This window comes from Enhydra lutris, unplaced genomic scaffold (assembly GCF_002288905.1).
Source record: "Enhydra lutris kenyoni isolate GAN:26980312 unplaced genomic scaffold, ASM228890v2 scaffoldscaffold58, whole genome shotgun sequence".
NCBI lineage: Eukaryota > Metazoa > Chordata > Mammalia > Carnivora > Mustelidae > Enhydra > Enhydra lutris.
In genome coordinates this window covers 8388626-8408699 of record NW_019154142.1, presented here as the reverse complement: position 1 = coordinate 8408699, position 20074 = coordinate 8388626, and the positions used below count along the sequence as shown (strand labels likewise).

Sequence of the window (20074 nt, the reverse complement as noted above, 5' to 3'; positions counted from 1 at the left end):
GTGGTTCTCAACCAGGGGTGAATTCACGTTGGGCAATGTCTAGAGACCTCTCGGGTGTCACAGCCTGTGGGGGGGGTGGTTGGGGACATCGAGTAGATAGGGACCAGTGATGCCTCTACATGTCCTACAGTGGCAGGACACCCCACAACAAAGTTACTGGACCCCAAATGAGTAGAGATGAGGTTGGGACACCCTGCTCTAATGGGACGGCAAGTTTTGTGTTTTTTTTTTTAAGTTATGACTACTTTGGTAGAGGCTGATCTAGCCCTTTTATCAGTAATGATGGCTAATTCTTTCAAAGAAGTAGATGCCCTCTAGGAAATACGATGCTAATAGCATTTCTCTGCCAAATAGCATCTGTTGTCTTCCCTGGAAAATTATATAGATGGATGGCTAGTCTATCGTTTCATCATCTTTTTAACATTTTGTAGAGAAAAGTAGACATTTGGGGGATATTTCTTAAGTCACAGTTTATTTGGTTAGTGATGACTGGGGAGATGGAAACATAAGTAGCATTTTCTAAGAAGCTGAAAAGAAAGACTGCGGTTGGAGTGCTGGTGTACATTCCGTGAACCTTCTAACGGTGCAGCCCGTATCCGGCAAGTAAAGTGACACTCGGCTCAAGTTCAGCCTCATCTCGGTCACACACATTTGGCTTGCAGAAAGGTGCCATCAGATTATCAGTGAGCTTACTGACAATCGCCAGGGAGTAGTGTAGGACATTAGAAACTCCATGGAGTGGACTTGAGAGCAGAAAGAGGGCGTCTTTCAGCAGGTCACATAGGAAACTTGGAGTCACGTGTGGTAGTATTTTCACCTTGGAAATCGCAATCATCAAAAACCAGTACTTATCTTTCCCTTGGAGAGTCATTTCTTAAACATCTACCAGCACATCACTGGGTGGGACTGCGGATACACACCCGGAAGTTTTCCACTGGAAGCGCCCAGCACTGTGGGCGGAGCCTCACCCAGCCCCAGCGCCAGCGGGCTTGCTCCCCTTGGCTAGTCTAGGTGTAAAGAGATGCGGTTACTTTTACCACGCATTCTTTGTAAATTCTTTTCCTGTACAGGAAAGGCCCCACAACCTGCTGTTCCTTCTGCCGTTGGTAGCTGCTGCTCCGTAATCCGCCCCCTGGAATTTCTCTGAAGGCCCTGAGGTTGGAGGCAGCTTTCTGAGACGGCCGCTTTCCTGTTCCTCTCAAAGACCTGCACGTTGGGTTAAGGGCTTTTTTGTTCGTTTTTGGTTAAGCAGGCGTATCAGAAGCAGGCCGGTGAAAGTAGGAGTTTGCAAGGATATGCAATGTCCTCGAGGACATGGGTCACACAGGATGCCCTTCTCGATTCTTCCGTAGAGATGTCATCTGTACCCAGTGGGCCTTCTATCTTGTGACTTTATTTTGTCGGAGAGAGTGTGGGGGTTGGGGGGTGGTGGGCAGAGGGAGAAGAGGAGAGAAAGACCCTTAAGCAGACTCCACACCCAGCAAGGAGCCTGGTGTGGGGCTCCATCTCCCGACCCTGAGATCATGATGTGAGCCAAAAAATCAAAGAGTCGAATGCTTAAATGACTGCACCACCCAGGAGCCCCTCCTGGGACAGAATTCTTTTTTTTTTTTTTTTTTTTTTTTTTAAAGATTTTATCTTTATTTGACAGAGAGTTCACAAGTAGGCAGAGAGGCAGGAAGAGAGAGAGGGGGAAGCAGGCTCCCCCCGCCCCCCCAAGCAGAGAGCCCAATCTGGGGCCTGATCCCAGGACCCTGAGATCACGACCGGGAGCCAGAGGCAGAGGCCCAACCCACTGAGCCACCCAGGCGCCCCTCTGGGACAGAATTCTTAAAGATGATGAGACCTTCCCCAAAGCAGATAAGTGAAGCCCCCAAAACTACAGTCAGGGTAGAACAGCAAGTGTCTAAAATGGGCCATTTCTGGGGCGCCTGGGTGGCTCAGTGGGTTAAAGCCTCTGCCTTTGGCTCAGGTCATGATCCCAGAGTCCTGGGATCAGGCCCCGCATCAGGCTCTCTGCTCAGCAGGGAGCCTGTTTCCTCCTCTCTCTCTGCCTACTTGTGATCTCTGTCTGTCAAATAAATAAAATCTTTTTAAATAAATAAATTGGGCCATTTCTGTTTAGAGTTCTGGACTGGGTAATAGTGATTTCCAGAGCCCCACTCAGAAGGCTTCCTAGTAGATACTTCCTGCCCCTTGCAATGCATAGATTTTTCTTTCCGACGTAGAGGAGAGCCCTTACGTCTTGATTCTGATGCAGAGACGCAAAAGGTGAGGCTAAAATGACAGCAGCCAACTCTCCTTTGAAGCAACACAACCAGCAACAACCCGACCAGAAGGCGCCGGTCGCCAGGGGTCCTGCATCGGCCAAGGCACAGGCCCCCTCGTGCCTGCGCTGTGCCTGAGCTGAGGCTTCCCCGCATCCACGCCGAGGAGGAGACTTAGGTTTAATACCTGTGTCAGAAGTAGCAGGAACCGAACACCAGTAAGACCAAGGCTATGGAGCTCTGCAGCCGGCATTCACAGCCTCTCAGCGGGAGCGTTTCCAGTCTGGGAGAAGCAGGAGAGTCGGGAAGCTGTGGGCCTGCGGCTGCCTCAGGCCGGAGCCCAGCCCTCCTCCATCTGCCGTGGCCTCAGCTTTTGGCACTGAGCCGAGGAGCCCAACTTCGCAGTCCGCTTATTACCCACGTGCAGCTTGGAATTCCATTTCAGGCAAGAGAGGTTAGGTTTGGTGGTGTTTACCACCCAGAGCCTTCTCTCCAAGGCCTCCTAACTACCAATTAATGAGTTGAGGACTTGTTAGAGTCATGGAAGAGTGCCCAGAAGAGAACTGGCATTACAAATACTTTTGCAGGGCTCCTGGGTGGCTCAGTGGCTTAAGTGCCTGCCTTTGGCTCAGGTCGTGATTTTGGGGTCCTGGGATGGAGCCCCGTGTCGGGTTCCCTGCTCAGCGGGAAGCCGGCTTCTCCCTCTCATTCCGCCACTCCCCTCTGCTTGTTCTCGCTCTCAAATAAATAAATAAAAATCTTAAAACAAATACTTTTGCAGAATGAACGCACTTCCTTTAGAGGACGAGATGATTCTGTGTTTCTCGTTCTGCTCTCTGCACTGAAAGCTTTCTCAAGTCAAACACTCAGGCAGCTCCTGGACAGTCAGCATAACCCCAAGTTAAACCGCAGGAGGCCCCTCGGCAGAAAGACGGAGAAGTTTACTGCGTGCAGCCACGTAAGGCGTGGCATCGAAATCCCGAGCACGGACTTCGGAGTCAAGCCAGTCATCACCAGCAGCACCCGCTCTGCCAGCTGTCTGACCTTGACCAAGTTACTCAACCTCTAGAAGCAGCCCCATCTGTAAAATGGGGGATAGAAACAGGGCTCCTGTGAGGATTAAATGAAATAACGTATGTCAAGTCCCTAAGCCATTAGTGGGCTCAGGAAAAGTGGGCTTACAAAACCTGAACTCCCTGTAATTTAAGGACCCATTGTCACTTCTGACTACACAGCTGCCACACTGTAGGAACTTCTGGAAGGATGAGCTGTGGCATGACACGTTCTCCACCTCTGTCAAGGGCACAGTTCGCCATTCGGAAAACAAACTCCCTTTAGAAGAACAAATGAATTCTTGCTCCTTAAAATAAAATCAATGAACAGGCTTTCCCCTGTAGAACTAGGCTCTGGCAAAAGCCACGTTTGGCCAGTGCTCCTAGGCCATGCTGCGTAAGCATTTGTAAACCTGTCTTCCTGCTGACCTGAAAAGCTAAGATTTCATTTATTGCTAGTTAAGAAGCAGTTTTATTTGAACACAACGGGAAACCATTTATTCCAGCTGAGATCTATTTCTCATAATTGGAAAAGGGCTAAGCTGTCGGTTTTCTGTGACACGCACAGCCTACCTTGTGAAGTCACTGGTGCAGGGGCCCTCAGAGTGTGGCCGTGGACCAGCAGGGCCAGCATCACCTGGAAACCTGGCAGGGATGCAAATTCCTAGGCCCCATCCAGCCCACTGAAGCCTGCTCTGGGGACAGGGCCCATTGGTCTGGCTTAACATCCTCTCTGGTGGTCTGACCCTAGCGATGCTGATGGAGGCTTAACCCAGATCCCCTTCACCTGAACACCCATTCCCTCGAGGCAGAGGACCCCTGACTGCTCCGGCTTTCAGCGGCCCTTCTGGAGCTCGGCCCTTGGCCCTCTTGCCAGGAGAACTGCCCTTTTCCAACCTGGGGAAGACCTCTAACAAGGACCAACCAGCCCTTCTGCCTCACCTGGGACTAATCCTGCCAAACAATCCATAGTTCTAAGGCTTTCCAAAATGGGGATGAAGCTGGACAGCAGTGGAGACCCACACCCTAGCTCCTGGCCTTCCCCGGCCTCTGCTGCATCCCTCCTGCCCCTTCTCCTGAGGACAAGCCCACCGCCACTCTCACGGGAACGTCTCAGGTTCTGCCCCAAGGGAATCCGATCCATGGCGGTTCCTCTCACAACCTCTTCCCAGGTGTGCTCACTGGTCCCAGAACAGGGCTCTCCACAGTCGCCGGTGATCTCACACACAAATCTGAAACCAGCACACCCGCATCTGAGATCAGACAAACTGGGGCTTAGAGGGACGTGGGTGGTCAAGGACACCAGTGACTTGCACTTGTTTTCGAATCGGAATCTTGTGTGTGCTATGACTCAGAGGGTGTTCAGCAGCCGGACTGGTGTGCTGTTGCAGAAGCGGACCCATGGGTTTAAACCCTGACACTGCAATTCGCCAGGTGCACAAACTTGGGCAAGAAACCTACTTCTCTCTGCTTCCTCACCACAACACAAATCATGGTTCCCAAGACACTCGAGTTTTTAGGAGAATTAAAGGAGAGAGTATATGCACCCCTTAGGACCATATCATACCTTTCTTAATAGGCACAATTCTGGAACTTACCTCGCGGGGTTTTTTTTTTAAAGATTTTATTTATTTGACAGATCGCAAGTAGGCAGAGAGGCAAGCAGAGAAAGAGGGAGAAGCAGGCTCCCCTCTGAACAGAGAGCCCGATGCGGGGCTCGATCCCAGGACCCTGAGATCATGACCTGAGCCCAAGGCAGAGGCCTAACCCACTGAGCCACCCAGGCGCCCCCCACCTTGGGTTTTTGAGACCATCATTAAGGTTGGGCTCTCAGCAGCGCAGCCGGCACGTGTATGTACTTGGTGAACGTGAGGGGTCGTCACAGCGAGTAGGGAAGGATTGTTCGTCGCGCCTTTCTCACCACTGGCCGCAGGGGATAGTGGGGGACAGTTACGTTTGTTTAGAAGCGTCCCCAAAGAGGCCATTGCCTGTCACCATTCCAGTGATCATGATAATTAACTTCGTGTGTGGTTCTTATCTCCGAGAACTAGATTTTATAAGTAAGCTCACAGATACTGAAATTCTGTGACTTCTCTTTTGGGCAGAAAACAAACATACCCACATCCAGAATGCAAAGAATTTAGTCTTCCTTCAAGTCTTGCTTAAACTTGTTACTCCAGCCCCTGACTGGCCCTAACCTGCTGACAGAGGCTCACACACACACACACACACACACACACGTGTCAGGATTCACAGCAGAGTCCCTGGGAAAAGTATCCCAATCACCAGCCACAAGTTTCTATCTTCGTGACCCTCGGCCAAAAACAACGTTCCTCTGACGGCTTGAGATGGTATTTTTACTATGAATATGAAATAATTTAAAATTAGCCGAAGAGAAGAGATAAGAAAAAACACGTAACCACTTGTTATCACTTAATAATATGTTACCTTTGAGGAACTAAATCCCATTTACTCCAAAGTGAGAGGAAAAAAAAAGGCGGGGGGGGGGGGTTGAAAGTGGTGGTGCAGGCTTGGTCCTTGGTCGCAGGGCTGGGCTGGCACCTGACCAGTAAAGGTATGAAAAGGTCACATGTGCCTCTCACTGTGTGGCCAGGAAGTGGTTCTTGTGGAAAAGGATTAGGATCTATTTGGCGATTTCTGTCAGCGGCGGCCAACTGAATCCTGTGAACTTCGCCACGGTCACCCTGGGGTGTAGAAGCTTGAGAGGCTGAGACACCCCCTACCCCCCTCTCACCCCCCCATCCCCATTCCTGTCCTCCCCTGGGAGGGGTTGGGGAGGCCTCACAGACGGAAAGACTAGACCAACACGGGCTCTGAGCGACCTGGGCCCTAAGAAAACAAGATGTTACAAAGACCGTATTTTTTCTATTTTTATAACATTTTATATAACTCATAAAACAGTGCTTGTATAAAAATTCACACAAAGTTTGCTAGAGAGCATACAATTTCCAAAAATGTCCTGGGTTTTTGTTACATTCAGTTTTCTAAGGACGCACTCAAATCAATGGTAAAATGCAGACATTATGCGGTATTTCATTATCTTTGGTAAAACTATTCTCGTTATTTTGTCTCCTCACAGTATTAACTCTGATATCCACTTTGTGCAGGGTCTGCTTTCACTAGGATGTCAGAAAAACATTAAGGCTGGATCTACACGAGGCAAGTATTTCCAAATGGCATGAACGGCCCCTGGGCCCCCACCTCCACTCCGCGCTCCTACCCACACAGCCAGGCAGGGTGCGAGATCTCAGTGACCTCCCATGAGGGGTCTTGAGACCCCACTGCAATTGGACAAGAATCCAACATTGCAAGGGGGGGGTGGAAACCGAGGCCATCTCTGTAGGAACCCAAGTGGCCGTGCTGTGGTGTGGGCAGGCCAGTGACTCTTACCATTTAAACAGCGAATTCTTTCACCGCTAAGTAGATCCCATAGGTTGGTGGATGATTGCTGCAGATGTGGTAACCCCTCCAACCCAAACATAAAAATAAAGGAAGATCTGGGGCCAACACCAAAGGGGGAGGGGCACACTATCGCCCATGACACTAGACACGACTTTATTCCCTGTCAAATGTTTGTGGTCATGTAGACACAGCCCAAGTGGACTAAAGCAGGATTAGAACACTTAGTACATTCATGACTACCTTCATACATTCTTTTAAACTTACTAACAGAGAGAACGAGGGACACTACCAGCTACCGTGACTTGCTATTTTCCTTAACATCAGAATGTGTCTGTGCTAATTCTTTAGTCCTCCAGATACAAGGGGAAAAAAAACAAAAACAAGTAAAAAAAAAAAAAAAAAGAAGAAGAAGAAGAATTTGGAACGGGGAGGGGGAAGGGATTTACCAACACATTTTATGGAAAATATTAAATTTTGAAAAAGTAAGTATTTTGTACTTCTATTGCTTCATGTAAAAAACTGCCCTGGGGCCCGCCGGTATGGCCAGAGAACTGAGGAGGCCATACAGACAGACGCAGGACCTGCAGGTGTTTCCTGATGAGACAGTCCGGAGGGACAGGAAACAACTCTCAGAGTGTGTCCACCTCTCTTCACTAAAAGGGACGCTAAGATTTGGGGGTGGGGTGGTGGGGGTCAGTGGGGGGAGGCCCCACGCAGGAAAGGTATTAAGGAAACCATCAAAATGCAGTTTCCAAAAACTGAACGTGCTCTAGGTTGTGAAGAAACACATCTCATCCCTAGAACTTGTTGATTTTTCTAACATGGGGAGACAGGACTTATTATTAATAAAATGATTGTGCTTCTGAAGTTGTAGGGTCGTAGTACACCCTCTAGAAAGCAGGGCAATTTTCACATGGCTTGGAATCCTCTTGGACACATCCTAGAGACCAGGTCAAATTCCATGGCACTCTCCAACCAACAGGGCTGGCGGCGAGAGTGCCACTGCCATCTTTGGGTAGGCCGTGCGCATGGGCACGTACATGCGTGTGTGTGTTGGAGAGACTAAGGCATAGAGAAAGGCCGAAGTGAGGGGGAAAAAGTGAGTTTCCTGGCTGCTCTAGTCCCTTCTTTCCAGGCACAAAGAGGCTGAGCTCATTGCTCATGTAGGTCCCCTTCATCCCACTTAAGTTTTTTAGATAGAAGAAATGTGTGTGCACATGTGGGTGGGTGTGGGTGTATGTGAGAGTCATTAAGTCCCTGTGCATTTCTAAATTTCAATAATTTGGGTCTGCAGTTTCAACAGAAATAATCTGTAAATGGCATTTAAAAACAAATTTACTTAAAGTCAGACTGGCAACTTTACATTGCTCAAAATCCTGTCATTAAAAAAAAAAAAAAGCCCTCTGGGTACAGGCAAAATTATGTCATATAGCCACCAGAACTAAAGTCCTTATCAGTTGTATAGAGAAAATTCACAGATTGTTCCTATTATTTCTGCATCTTAAGGTAGCAAACATTAAGCCACTAGATTATTAACTCTGCAACGTTCCACAAGGGTTTTGGGACCACCCTGTGTGATTCAGTTCATTTTCCAAATTTCTGGTATAATGTACTTGATTTGGGTGACACCGTTTCCCTTCCCTCTTAGGGCTTTGGACCCCAAAGTCAGGTGGGTAAAAGAATATTGTTTTTCAGGACTTTACCTCTGGGGAATTTCCTGATTGATGTCCCGGAGAATTTGCCACTGGCCTGGAGCAGTGTGACCTTCCCAACCAGTGAGGAAAGAAGATATGTCTTACTCTGAGGCCAGGAGACTGGCCAGAGACATAGGGTAGCAGAGCTTCTGGGGTTCTGAGGCAACAGCTGAGTGGACTCTGGGAGGGGACGGGGGAGCCCCATTTGAACGACCTGTGACCTTCCAATGCCAGGTATCCCCAAGAGGGCCTGAGGCCTGGGCTTGCCCTGAGGAACAAGGATGCGCTATTGACAGGAGGGGCTTGCACTGAGGTGTGGGAAAGCCACCAGACAGCTCGCAAAACCCGGGTGTTGCACAAAAACACACACGGAAAGTAAACAGCTTTGGTGAGCCCAGAGGGGGCCCATCCTTTAAATCAAACAAGAAGCCAAATAGTCACACACACTCTTTTCCAAGGAAATGTGTCTGCCCCTCCAAAGAGCATCCTTGTGGAGAGAGGGAAGGGGGCAATGGAAGGACACAGCTCAAAATGACATTGTGTACGTGTTTCCACGTCTACCTACATTCATATCATCATCATCATCCAGTGTTCTCGTCTACAGAGAGCGGGCACAGCATTCTACCAACACGGCCACGGGGAACAGGCCAGGTTGCGAGGGCAGGCCCCCTCCTCAGCACCACAGCGGAAGGGAGGGTGCAACCACCGTGGAAAAGGAGGTCACACTTCTCCATCCCCTCGACTGCCATCCGAGGGGCATCTTGATTCTTCCAAAGTCATATGTAAAAGACAAGGTCAGTAAAATTGGTCTCTATGCCACCTGAAGCTATTATTAGCCATCATGCAGGAACGTGGCATTTCTAAAAATTTCATAAATCTGAAACCATCTTTAAAAAAAATCCCAGCAACCGAAGGCATCTTACAGTACTTCGTCACAAATATTTAAAAGATAGTTTTTTTTAAGTAAAATGGCCCCCAAAGAGCCCAATGATTTTTTTTCTTAAAAAGGGTTTCTCTTTAATTAAAAAAATGGATAAAAATGGAAGATGTAAAATGTGGGAAGAGGAACAAGAGAGTCGCTGACTATGCATTTGAAATTGCAGGGGGTGGGGCGGTGGATGGAGAGACACGGCCAAGAAGAGAAGGGCCGGCTCCCGAGGCCTCTCCGCTCTCCCGGACTCCGGCCGCACCCTGGGGACACGGGACTGAAAGTCGCAAGCAGGAGAGACGCACGCGAAGCTTCTGTCCCTCCTGCGGCTGCGCGGTGTCCACGTGTGCAAACCGAGCGAGCCCCTCCCCGCCACCGTAAGGTGCGCGTCTGCGGACACCCCTGGCGCGCTCCGAGAGCACGCGCAGTCCCAGGGGGCGCCCAGCCGTCACTTCTCCACCTTCTTGGCCTTCTTCAGAATGTCGCATTTCTTCCTGTTGGGGCGGCGGCACCGCTCGTCGATGCTCGGGATGCACTCGTAGTGCCACACCTCCTCCATCTTCTCCACCGGGTACACGGCCTCCACGTAGTGGCGGATGAGCCGCAGCCGCGTGGGGTCCAGCTGCTTCTTGTTGCAGGCGCCGGAGTGGTTGTACTGCAGCCGGAGGTTCTCGGCCGTGAAGAGTTCCGGGAAGAGCCTGACCAGGAGCCGCGCGGCGAAGTTGCCCACCGACAGGCTCTGCTGCACGATCTCGCGCACCTCCTTGTCCGACAGCAGGTACGGCGGAGGCACCGGGAAGTCGGGCGAGGGGACCACCAGCTCGTCCAGGGGGATCTTGCAGAAGTCCTTGCTGCTCCTTTCGGGGGGCAGCGGGGGCCCCTCGAACTCCTCTCGGAACCGCTCGGGGTTGATGGCGTAGCTCGTCAGGTCCCTGCACTCGGGGCCCGGCACGTGCACCTTGCGCTGCTGCTGGTAGGAGCGCCGCTGCTCCGTGTCGCGGCGGCGGCAGCGCTCGTCCAGCTTGCCCACGAACTCCAGCGTCCAGACGCGGTCGTTCTTGGCGCGCGGGTAGAGCAGCTGCACGTAGTGGCGGATGAGCTTGATGCGGGACGGGTCCAGCTGCTTCTTGCCCAGGGAGCCGCTGCAGTTGTACTGCTTGCGCAGGTTCTCGTGTGTGAAGAGCTCGGGGAAGAGGTGCACCAGCAGGCGCGAGGCAAAGTTGCCGATGGACAGGCTGCTCTCGTAGATGCTGCGCAGCTGCTCCTTGCTGAGCAGGCAGTCGGCGCCCGGCACCTCAAAGTCGGGCTGCGGGATCTCCAGCTTGTCGAAGTCAATGGGCACCAGCCAGATCTTCTTGGACCGCCGGCCCGGCCGCTCGCCCTCAAAGCTGTCTTCCACCTTGACCACGGAGATGTCGTCGGGCAGGCTGGAGGAGTCATAGCAGTCGTCGCGCGCTGGCTCGCCCTCGCTGCCCCCGTCCAGCGCCAGGCCCTCGAGCTCGTCGTTGAGGCGCTGGGCGCACTGCTGCAGCCAGGCCTCCTCCTCCTGCACGTCGGGGAAGTAGATCTCCGTGTAGTTGCGGATGATCCGCAGCCGCTGCGGGTCCAGCTCCTGCTTGCCGCCGTCCCCGTAGCAGCTGTACTGCTCGCCCAGCTTCCGGTGGTCGAAGAGCTCGGGGAAGAGCCGGTGCAGGAGGAAGACGGCGAACTCGCCAGGGGACGAGGCTTCGTCCAGGAACTCGGTGAGGTCCTGCGTGTCCACCACGTGGTCTGAGGCGATGGTGCTGCTCCGGTCCAGGGACAGGGCCTCCTCCTGGTCCTTGTTGTCTAGGAAGTGGCTGGCATCTACCTGCTCCGCCTCAAAGAAGCTGGCCACCTGGCCGCTGGGCTGGCTGTCCTCCATCTCCCGCTGGGCCCAGAAGCGGCTAAAGAAGTCGTTCAGCTGGGGCAGACACTCGGCCTGCCACACGGCCGTGTCCCTCACCGACGGGTAGTAGACCTCCACGTAGTCGCGGATAAGCTGCAGGTGCAGCGACTCCAGCTTGCGCTTGGCCGCAAAGCCGCAGGCGCTGCAGCCGCGGGAGAAGTCCACGTCGCTGAAGAGCTCGGGGAAGAGTTGCACCAGCAGGCGGCAGGCCAGGTCGCCGCCCGACAGGCTCTGGTCCACGATCTGCTTGAGCTCCGCCGCCGTGAGCTGGTACTCGGGGGGCGGCTGGAACTTGGCCACCAGCTCAGTGGGGCTCACCTGCTTCTTGATGCGGCTCACCTCCAGGGAGAGCAGGTCCACCTTGCTGTGCAGCTGGGACATGTTGGAAGAGAGCGTGTTGAGCATATAGAACATCTTCTGGATCAGAAAGTAGATGTTGGGGTCCCCGTCGGTGGTGGCCGCCGCAGTGCCGGTGCAGTCCCGCTTCTGCGGCTCGTTGAGGAGCCGCAGGGGCGAGGGGCTGTTGCTAGAGTTGGCCTTGTCAAAGAGCTCATACGTGCCCAGCAAGTCGCCAGCGGGAGGGTTCTTCTTCTCCATGATCTTGTGCGAGATGCCGTACAAGGGCTTCTTGTAGGACGGGGTGCTCATGTCGCCGCAGGGCTCCTCCTCACCAGGACATGCGGAGCCCAAGTTCTTGCCCCTGCCGGCCTGCTCCCCGTTGCCCTGGCAGGGCGAGCTGTTCTCACGGTTCCGCATGCCTGCGAGGAGGGCCTGGAAAACAGACAGCGTGTTAGGCTCTGATTTACTACACGATGCGTGGGTCCGAGGCACACAGGGGTGCGGAGGTCCCCCCCTCGGACGTGCGTGATGAACCACTTCCCTCACCCCAGCTCACCCTGCCAGGCCAGGAACGCACAGCTGACACAGCCTTACATGCCCGCCCTGAGCGGCTCCCTCCTCCTAGTCCCTGATGGAGGCTCTGGCCGGCCAGAAGGCTCCCACTTCCTGCAGGACACCGCTGCCGCGCCTCCTGCACACAGGGCTGGCTGGGCAACGGCCCTGCCGGGGACTCCAGAGCGGCCACCAGGGCAAGAGGAGCCCCTAGGGCGGGGGCGGGGGTCTGGCACCTCGCTGACCTGGGCCTCCGGGGGCTCTCCCACAGGGGATCGGGACTCCTGCCCACAGCCGCTCAGGAAGACAGTGGTGTGTCTGCCGGTCTGCAGCCTCAAGGACAGCAGACAGGCCCTGAGGTGAGACATGGGGAGCACAGAACGGGGGTCCGCAGCAACTCTACCACTGCCCAGCGTGACCTCTTATCTCAGGCTGCGAAAGGGCTGGCCCAGAACGTCCCAGAGCTCATGCAGCTGTGGGCTGCACAGGGTGACGGGGTCCCCAGGTTTCTGAGTTGCCATCTCCTGCTGGCCCCGCAGCCATTCTCAAAGAGCTGCAGGAGATAAGCCCCAGTGTCTTAAGGCAGCCACTGCACAGAATGCATTCACGCCTCTCCCACACACCTACAAAGCTACCTGCCATGTACCCTCCGCCTTGCTCCACAAAGGGCGGTGAGAGAATTAAGCTCTACTACACTCATTTCAGGGACTATCTCCTCAGCTCACCCAAGGAATGGCACGCACACTGTGCAAGTCCACTCTGCTGGACCCCTCCCCCCCAGGGCAAGCTCGAGATCTCCTTTAAAGACCCCAAAGCTTGAGTCCCAGCTCCACCACCAGATGGCCATCAACCCTGGCCAACTGAGAACCCAAAGTTCTCACTGCTTTCACCAGTGGTTTCCCCTGTTGCCAGGCCCTGAACATTTTATGTATATAAGGACAAGACATTTGTAACCCAGGCTCAAAGGAAACCCAATGGAAAAAAATCATCTGTTCAGCAGATGATGCTGGAACAACTGGATATACACACACAGAACCACACAACCCCAATGCCCATCCTCTGTGTGCCATGTAAAGCAATGAACTCAAAGTGCATTGTGGGGGCACCTGGGTGGCTCAGTCGTTGGGTGTCTGTCTGCCTTCGGCTCGGGTCATGATCTCAGGGTCCAGGGATCGAGCCCCGAATTGGGCTCTCTGCTCAGCAGGGAGCCTGCTTCCCCCTCTCTCTCTGCCTGCCTCTCTGCCTACTTGTGATCTTTCTCTCTGTGTCAAATAAATAAATAAAATATTTTTAAAAAAGAAAAAAAATGCATTGTGGATGTGAATATAAAACCTACCTTAAATTTTAACACTTCTAGAAGAAAACTAAGAGAAATCCCTTATGACCTTGGTTTAGGCAAACATTTCTTAGTTATGACACCACAACATAAACAGTAAGAGAAAAAAATGGAAAGGGGCACCTGGGTGGATCAGCCGGTTAAGCGTCTGCCTTCCACCCAGGTCATGATCCCAGGGTCCTCAGAGCAAGTCCCGCATCCAGGTCCCTGCTCCTCCCCCTCCCTCTGCCTGCCGCTCCCCACCGGTGCTCTCTCACTCTTGCTATCTAACTCTGTCAAAATAAATAAATAAGTATATAAAAAGGAGATGTTTATTAGTACCACTTATTAGGCCACTGGGGGATACCTCACCATCCCTACCAGAATGCATACAAGCGAAAAGATGATACCCAGTGCTGGAGATGTGAAGGCATCAAAACTCGCACACACTGCTGGTGGGGCTATGGAATGGTGTAACCACTCTGGAAAACAGCTGGTAGTTTCTTAAAAAGTTACATATACACGGACTATATAATCCTGGTATTCCATGCTTAGATATTTATCTACCAAGCAAACTGAAAGCACATGATCCTACAAAGACTTACACACCAATGCTCACAGGAGCCCCATCTGTAAATGGCCAAAACTGGAAACAACCCAAAATGTTATCAGCAAGTATACAAACTGTCCTATATGCATATAATGGAGTATTTTTTTTTAAACATTTTATTTATTTATTTGACAGAGATCACAAGTAGGCAGAGAGGCAGGCAGAGAGAGAGGAGGAAGCAGGCTCTCCACGGAGCAGAGAGCCCGATGCGGGGCTCGATCCCAGGACCCTGGGATCATGACCTGAGCCGAAGGCAGAGGCCTTAACCCACTGAGCCACCCAGGCGCCCCCATACAATGGAGTATTACTCAGCAACAGAACTGATACACACAGTACTCACGATGAGTCTAAAATAATTATGCTAGAAGAAGTCAAACAAGAGAGGCCCTACTGTAGGATTCCACTCACAGAAAATTCTAGAAAATACAAACATCGATAGGGTGGGGACCTGAGGGTGCAGGAAAGACGCAAAGGGGCACATGCAAACTTTATGGTAGTTGGTGATTCCTGTTATCTTGATCGTGGTGATGCCCTCCCTGATATACACAGATGTCAGAGCTTCTCAAATATTGTGCCATTCCTTTCATCTCAGTCCCAACTTTGTAAGGCTGGTTTTTACAAATGTTAGACTTGACCCAAGCCCTTTCTGGAATGTAGTTTTGAGGGTTTAATTAAGCAGAAAAGCTAACTGGTGAGCATGGGTGGGCGTCAGGGGAACAAACACACAGGGCTGAAGCACAAAGTATTTGCTTTTACTGACAGGTGTGTGCCCAGGCAACTGCAGAATGGGGAGGAACAATGCGCATCCTTGGGATACTTCCACACCCGAGGAGAATACGGTTGGTGTAAGGAAGCCAAGGCTAGTGCTTCTGAAACTCCAATCTATGTATGAATCACCTGGGATCTTGTTAGAATGCAGATTCTGGTCCCTGGGCCACATTTCCTTTCTTTTCTTTTAACTTAGTTTCTTTCATTCATTGATTCATTTATTTTAGTAATCTCAACAACCAATGTGCAGCTCGAACTCACAACCCTGAGATCAAGAGCTGCATACTCTTCTGACTGAGCCAGCCTGGCACCCCCGGGCCTGCCGTTCTAACAAGCTCCCAGGTGCTGTGGGTCCTCTCCGAGTGGCCAAGGCCTGGAAGACAGCACCTGCTCTCAGTTTGCCTCATCTCAACCTGCCTCAGGCAGATTCAATGTCACCTGTAAGTCTTCAGATAATGAATGCCGGCACAAAACAGTATATGACGTGTTTTTCTCTTGTAGCCTAAAAAGGCCAGGGAGAAAAGACAAGCTCAAGAGGCCAGATTTATGATGGCAGGTGAGTAATACATGGGTTCACATGAAAACAGAGCACGAGGCCACATAAACATACAAGACTTTGATCTTTTTCAACCACCCACATGTTATATTTCATTTTATATTCTAAATTAATGAATTACTTCCTGGACCCTCTCTTTTAAATAATGGAAAAATCTGACTCACACAGAGGGAGGTTAATTTTTCTCCTGCCTCTCTGTTGATAAGAACCATGTGTAAGAATAGCTACTTTACTCCCTAAGTACCTGAAGGTACTTTTTAACGATCCCACGGAGCTGACCAATCCTTTCCTCAGGGTTTGTTTGTATAAGCTGATGACTGTTGAGAGGTGGCACCTGGCCCTCCTCCCCTGCTCCTCCTCCCAGGCCCTAGCTTCTCAAGGACGGAGGACCAGGGGCCCGCTGACCTGGGAGGAGCCTAGCACAGATGGCCTGCCACTAGACCCTCCCCCTCCTGGGGTCTCCTCACCCGGCCCTGTCCTCATCACACTGCAGGATTGCTCCCATGATGGGACCAGGTCATTCCTGAGTCTAGCCCCACCCAGGACCTTGCACAGTGCCTGGGACACAGACATGCTCAATGAACGTGTGTCCGCTAGACTCATGGATGGCTAAAGCAGGGCACAGCGTTTGGCCATTCTCAAACCTATGCGTGAGAAAGAGGAGCTGCTCAGACAGGGCACCAACTTTATGAATAACATGTCTGTCGAGAGGTATAAAAGCATGGGTAAGATCTTAGCTCAGCCTGTCTTCTGTGACCTTGGCCAAATCAAATGGTTTTTCATGCTTCGGCTTCTAGAAACTCAGGGATAAATAATGGTAGGTCTCACAGGGTAGTTATGAAGACTTAATGAGATAATGTGCAAAAAGCACTGAGCCCTGTCTGAATCATAGTAAGTGCTTAATAAATATTCACTGTTAGAATATAATTATTATTACTATTCCCAAGCCAGTGCAGAGGTAATACAGGGGGGGGCCTTTTATTAAACTAGCTGTAAAGATGACTCTCAGCCTGTAAACAAATGGAGGACCTCCCTGCACTGCCTCAGGGTAAGTCACTCCCAGAAGGCACTTCGAGGTCAGTTTTGCCCTCATGGCTGGGGGCAGGGGAGGGGTATGGGACAACCCCGCTGAAGGTGTGGTTTTAAGCTCTTTACAGTTCTTTTGTTCTGCTACCAGACGAAAGCAGAGGATTATGAAGGGAGGGAGGCTCACACACGCACACAACACACACCTCAGAAACTTGAGAAAGGAGGGGATGGAGATGAAAATCTTTATCCCAACACGGTCTGGAACTATGGATCGTGACCCATTAGTAAATGATGAAGTTGATTTGGTGGGTCATAACCAGCATAAGAAGAAAGAAAGAAGGGAAGGCAGAAGAAGGAAAAAAGGCAGGGAGAAGAGGAAAAAGAACAGGGAGAAGAGGAAAATAGCAGGGTGCACTGCTATGGCAAGTAAGCTGGGGAAAGTTCTGTTTCTCTGTGCATACAAATCCATACATGTGAGCTGTAGTTCTAACTGTTATAAGTTATTACAACTACAGCTGTGGGTCACTGCTGAAAAGCACTGCTGTAGGGGGCACCTGGATGGCTCAGTCGGTTAAGCTTCTGCCTTTAGCGCAGGTCATGGGCCCCGGGTCCTGGGATCAAGCCCTGCATCAGGCTCCCTGCTCAGTGAGGCGACTGCTTCTCTCTGCCCCCCAACTCATGCGTGCTCTAATAGATAAATAAAATCTTAAAAGCACTGCCCTAATAAATTCCAAGTGTCTTACTTGCTAATTCCTATAGGCTGTAAATTAAATTTTAGCAACTTATTCACCATTAAGTTCAATTACACCGAAATAATTTTGCATGTCCTGTGGATCATGAGATTACCATGACGTTTTATATTTTCATTTCTCAAATATAGAGGAATTTGAGTTTCTAATGGCAGTCATTAAAAAAATGATAAATACATTGGGAGTTATTTTAGAACAAGGGTCTTTGCTTTACAAGTGATCCCACTAATACATCGTAAAATAAGATTCTGTGCAGAGGTCACTAGAAACTCACATGCATTGCAGCAAAAGTACCACGTTCTAGAGAGCGGGGTGCCCTCATTAACACCCGGTATGGAGCGTAAGTTCGGGGAACGTTTTCTGGTTCAACTGTCTCAATACCAGTAACGAAGAGAAGTCACTGTGCTCCCCCACATTCCTCCGGCAGGCAGAACGCCAGGGTATATCAGAACTGGAAATCCCCTCTATAACTCTCACTGTTCAGGATCATTAATAAAAATATTTCAGTTTCTACTAAGCACATTAGAAACACTGCCGTCAAATAGAAACGGTTTTGGCTAACCTGCTGGAAGAAAAAATTAAGTTAGAGTCCCAGTAGAGGGCAACATTCCTCACTCCCAGAGACCTTAGATACACCATGCAACACAAAACACAACACGAGCCCCAAAGAGAAGGTTCTTAGATAGCCCCACACTGGTGTCCTGTCAACTCAGTGTTCCAGTTAATTCCACAAACACTGCCAAGGCGACAACGAGCTGGCTGCCTTTGCTGCTGCTGATAAAAATCTCTGCTCAGCTGTCTAGGAGTATCAAGAAATCTTTAAATCTGTGCTACTTGGCACGGGGTTGTCTGGCTGATGCCGTTCCCAGTTCTCTGAGGCTCATCTTCCAGCCATATGGGAACTCTGCCGCAGGGCTCCGGCTTGCCAGTGCCTGGACTCGGTCGAGGCATTTCAGATCCCCGCTAGCACCCTCAGACTCAAGAGGGAATGCCCACACCTCTCGCTGGGGGACAGGAACACAAAGAGGCTGATGTTGGGCTGATGTGAGGATAAGGCGACCATGGAGGGCAGATTCTACAGGTCTGTGCCCAGCTGCGTCTCAGGGACGGGGTCGCCATGGAGACGCTTCAAGCATTAAACATCTTCTCCGGGGCTCCAAATCCAAGCAGTCCCGGGAGGCAGGTTGGCCAATGACGAGTGGCTAACTGGGGCCCAGAAGAGTTAGCAGACTAGAGCACCCACGGAGCAGCCCGCCTTCCAGAGGGAGAGAAGGTGGAGAATTCGTGCGGCCTCTAGGCCAGACCCTAGGAGTCGGCTCCCAGGGGGATCCCACATCAGTGATCAAGCCAGAAGCGCCGCTTACCTTCTTCATTCTCAACAGAATGTTTCTCTCCATCATCACCGTCATCCCATGACCAGCTACGGTTAGCAACAAGGTCTGGAAGAGCTCTCCGCCGCCACGCAGACCCAGGGTGCGAACAGGATGGGATGCCTGACATCTGGCAGGCTCTGGGGACCCAGGGAAGGAGCTAGACCGTCCCCCCGACCTCATGGTTTCTACCCCTTGGGTCATCCTTTCGCTGTTCCCGGATGTAGAAACTGCTGTGGAGCCTGAAGGAGTAAGCTGGGAGGCAGCAATTACACTGGAGAAGACACGAACTGCCGGGGCAGGACATCTTCAAAGACTTCTCTCCGCATCTTACACCCCCGCAGCCCTCAGGGCCCCCGGCACGGTGGGTAACTGCACAGCCTCACACCGAGCAGGCTTGGGAGCACCACCTTCCCGGAGCCTCGTTACAGTGGGAATGGCACAGTACCTATCCGCTGCGGCTGCGACAGAAATTACTGTGACTCTCCAGCTGGTACCACAGCCACGGCCACTGAGAAGGTGTTCAGACTGTTTGCACCGCATGAGGGAGATGACATTTCCATTCTCCAGTTGGAAAAACAAAACACAGTGACGCTTTAGAATTAAAAACAAACAAAGAAGCGAAAAGCCCCAGGAGAACAAGGCTAACTCCTGCCCGGCACACGGGTCTTGAAAGTCGCCCCCAGTTCTGCGAATAAAAAGATGATTACCAATAAAAATGCTGGCTACTCACCTCCCACATCTGCTGTATTTGGCTATGAAGCCCTTTCCAGTGGAGGTGCCAAATAAGTCTTTATAGAGCCTTTTGTTAGGTTTCCTGAGGGAGGTTCTGTGTGTCTTCTAGGTACTATACTCAGTGTCACCATGAACACGTCGTCGGCACTGACAGGAGCTGGAACCTGACATACCTTTGCCATCAGGCCTACCACGCAAATCCCACCCCCACCCTTCATCCTCCCCTCCCCGGTCTTTGGGCTTGGGGGAGAAGAGACAAGGCGGCCTAGGCTCCAGCTTGGATGGTTTTCAGAATTAAGGACACTCGGCCCGGGGTGTCCCTCGGCAATGCCATGCCCTTTTCGTTCTGATGCACTCGGAGGGAGGCAGGAGAATGCTGACCTTGAAGGGTGGGAAATGGAGATGGGGGCTGCCAGGTGGTTCTGAGGGCTGATGCGGGGCAGGCCCTGGGCTGGGCTCCCTCCCACACAAGAAACTGATGAGAGGAGCAGAATTCGCACTCATCACCACGGAGGAACTTGAGAGTCTGGGAGGTCACGGAATTGGCCCAGGGCCCCGTAGTGAACTCTCCGCATCTGATTCCCAGGTTAACGATTTCCTCCTCCTCGGGGCTGGATCAGAGACGGGTGGGGCTCGCCTCCCCAGATGCAGGGAGTGAGGGATCCAGTCCCTTGCGATACTCTGCACCAGGAACAAGACTGCCCCCTGGCATCCTGGTGCTTTAACTTCTATGCGGAAGTGACTCATCTGTCTGGTGGGA

General features: G+C 51.6%; 1 protein-coding gene across 1 annotated transcript in view; it reads right to left on the bottom strand.

Annotated features, from left to right (window-relative positions):
• Positions 1-9483: 9483 nt before the first annotated feature.
• LOC111158277 (BEN domain containing 3) overlaps positions 9484-20074 on the bottom strand; it is a 30185-nt gene continuing 19594 nt past the window's right edge. Inside the window, exon 4 of the mRNA XM_022520207.1 lies at positions 9484-12062. Coding sequence (XP_022375915.1) covers positions 9813-12062 — 2250 coding nt within the window. The 3' untranslated portion in view covers positions 9484-9812. The remainder of the gene's footprint in view (positions 12063-20074) is intronic.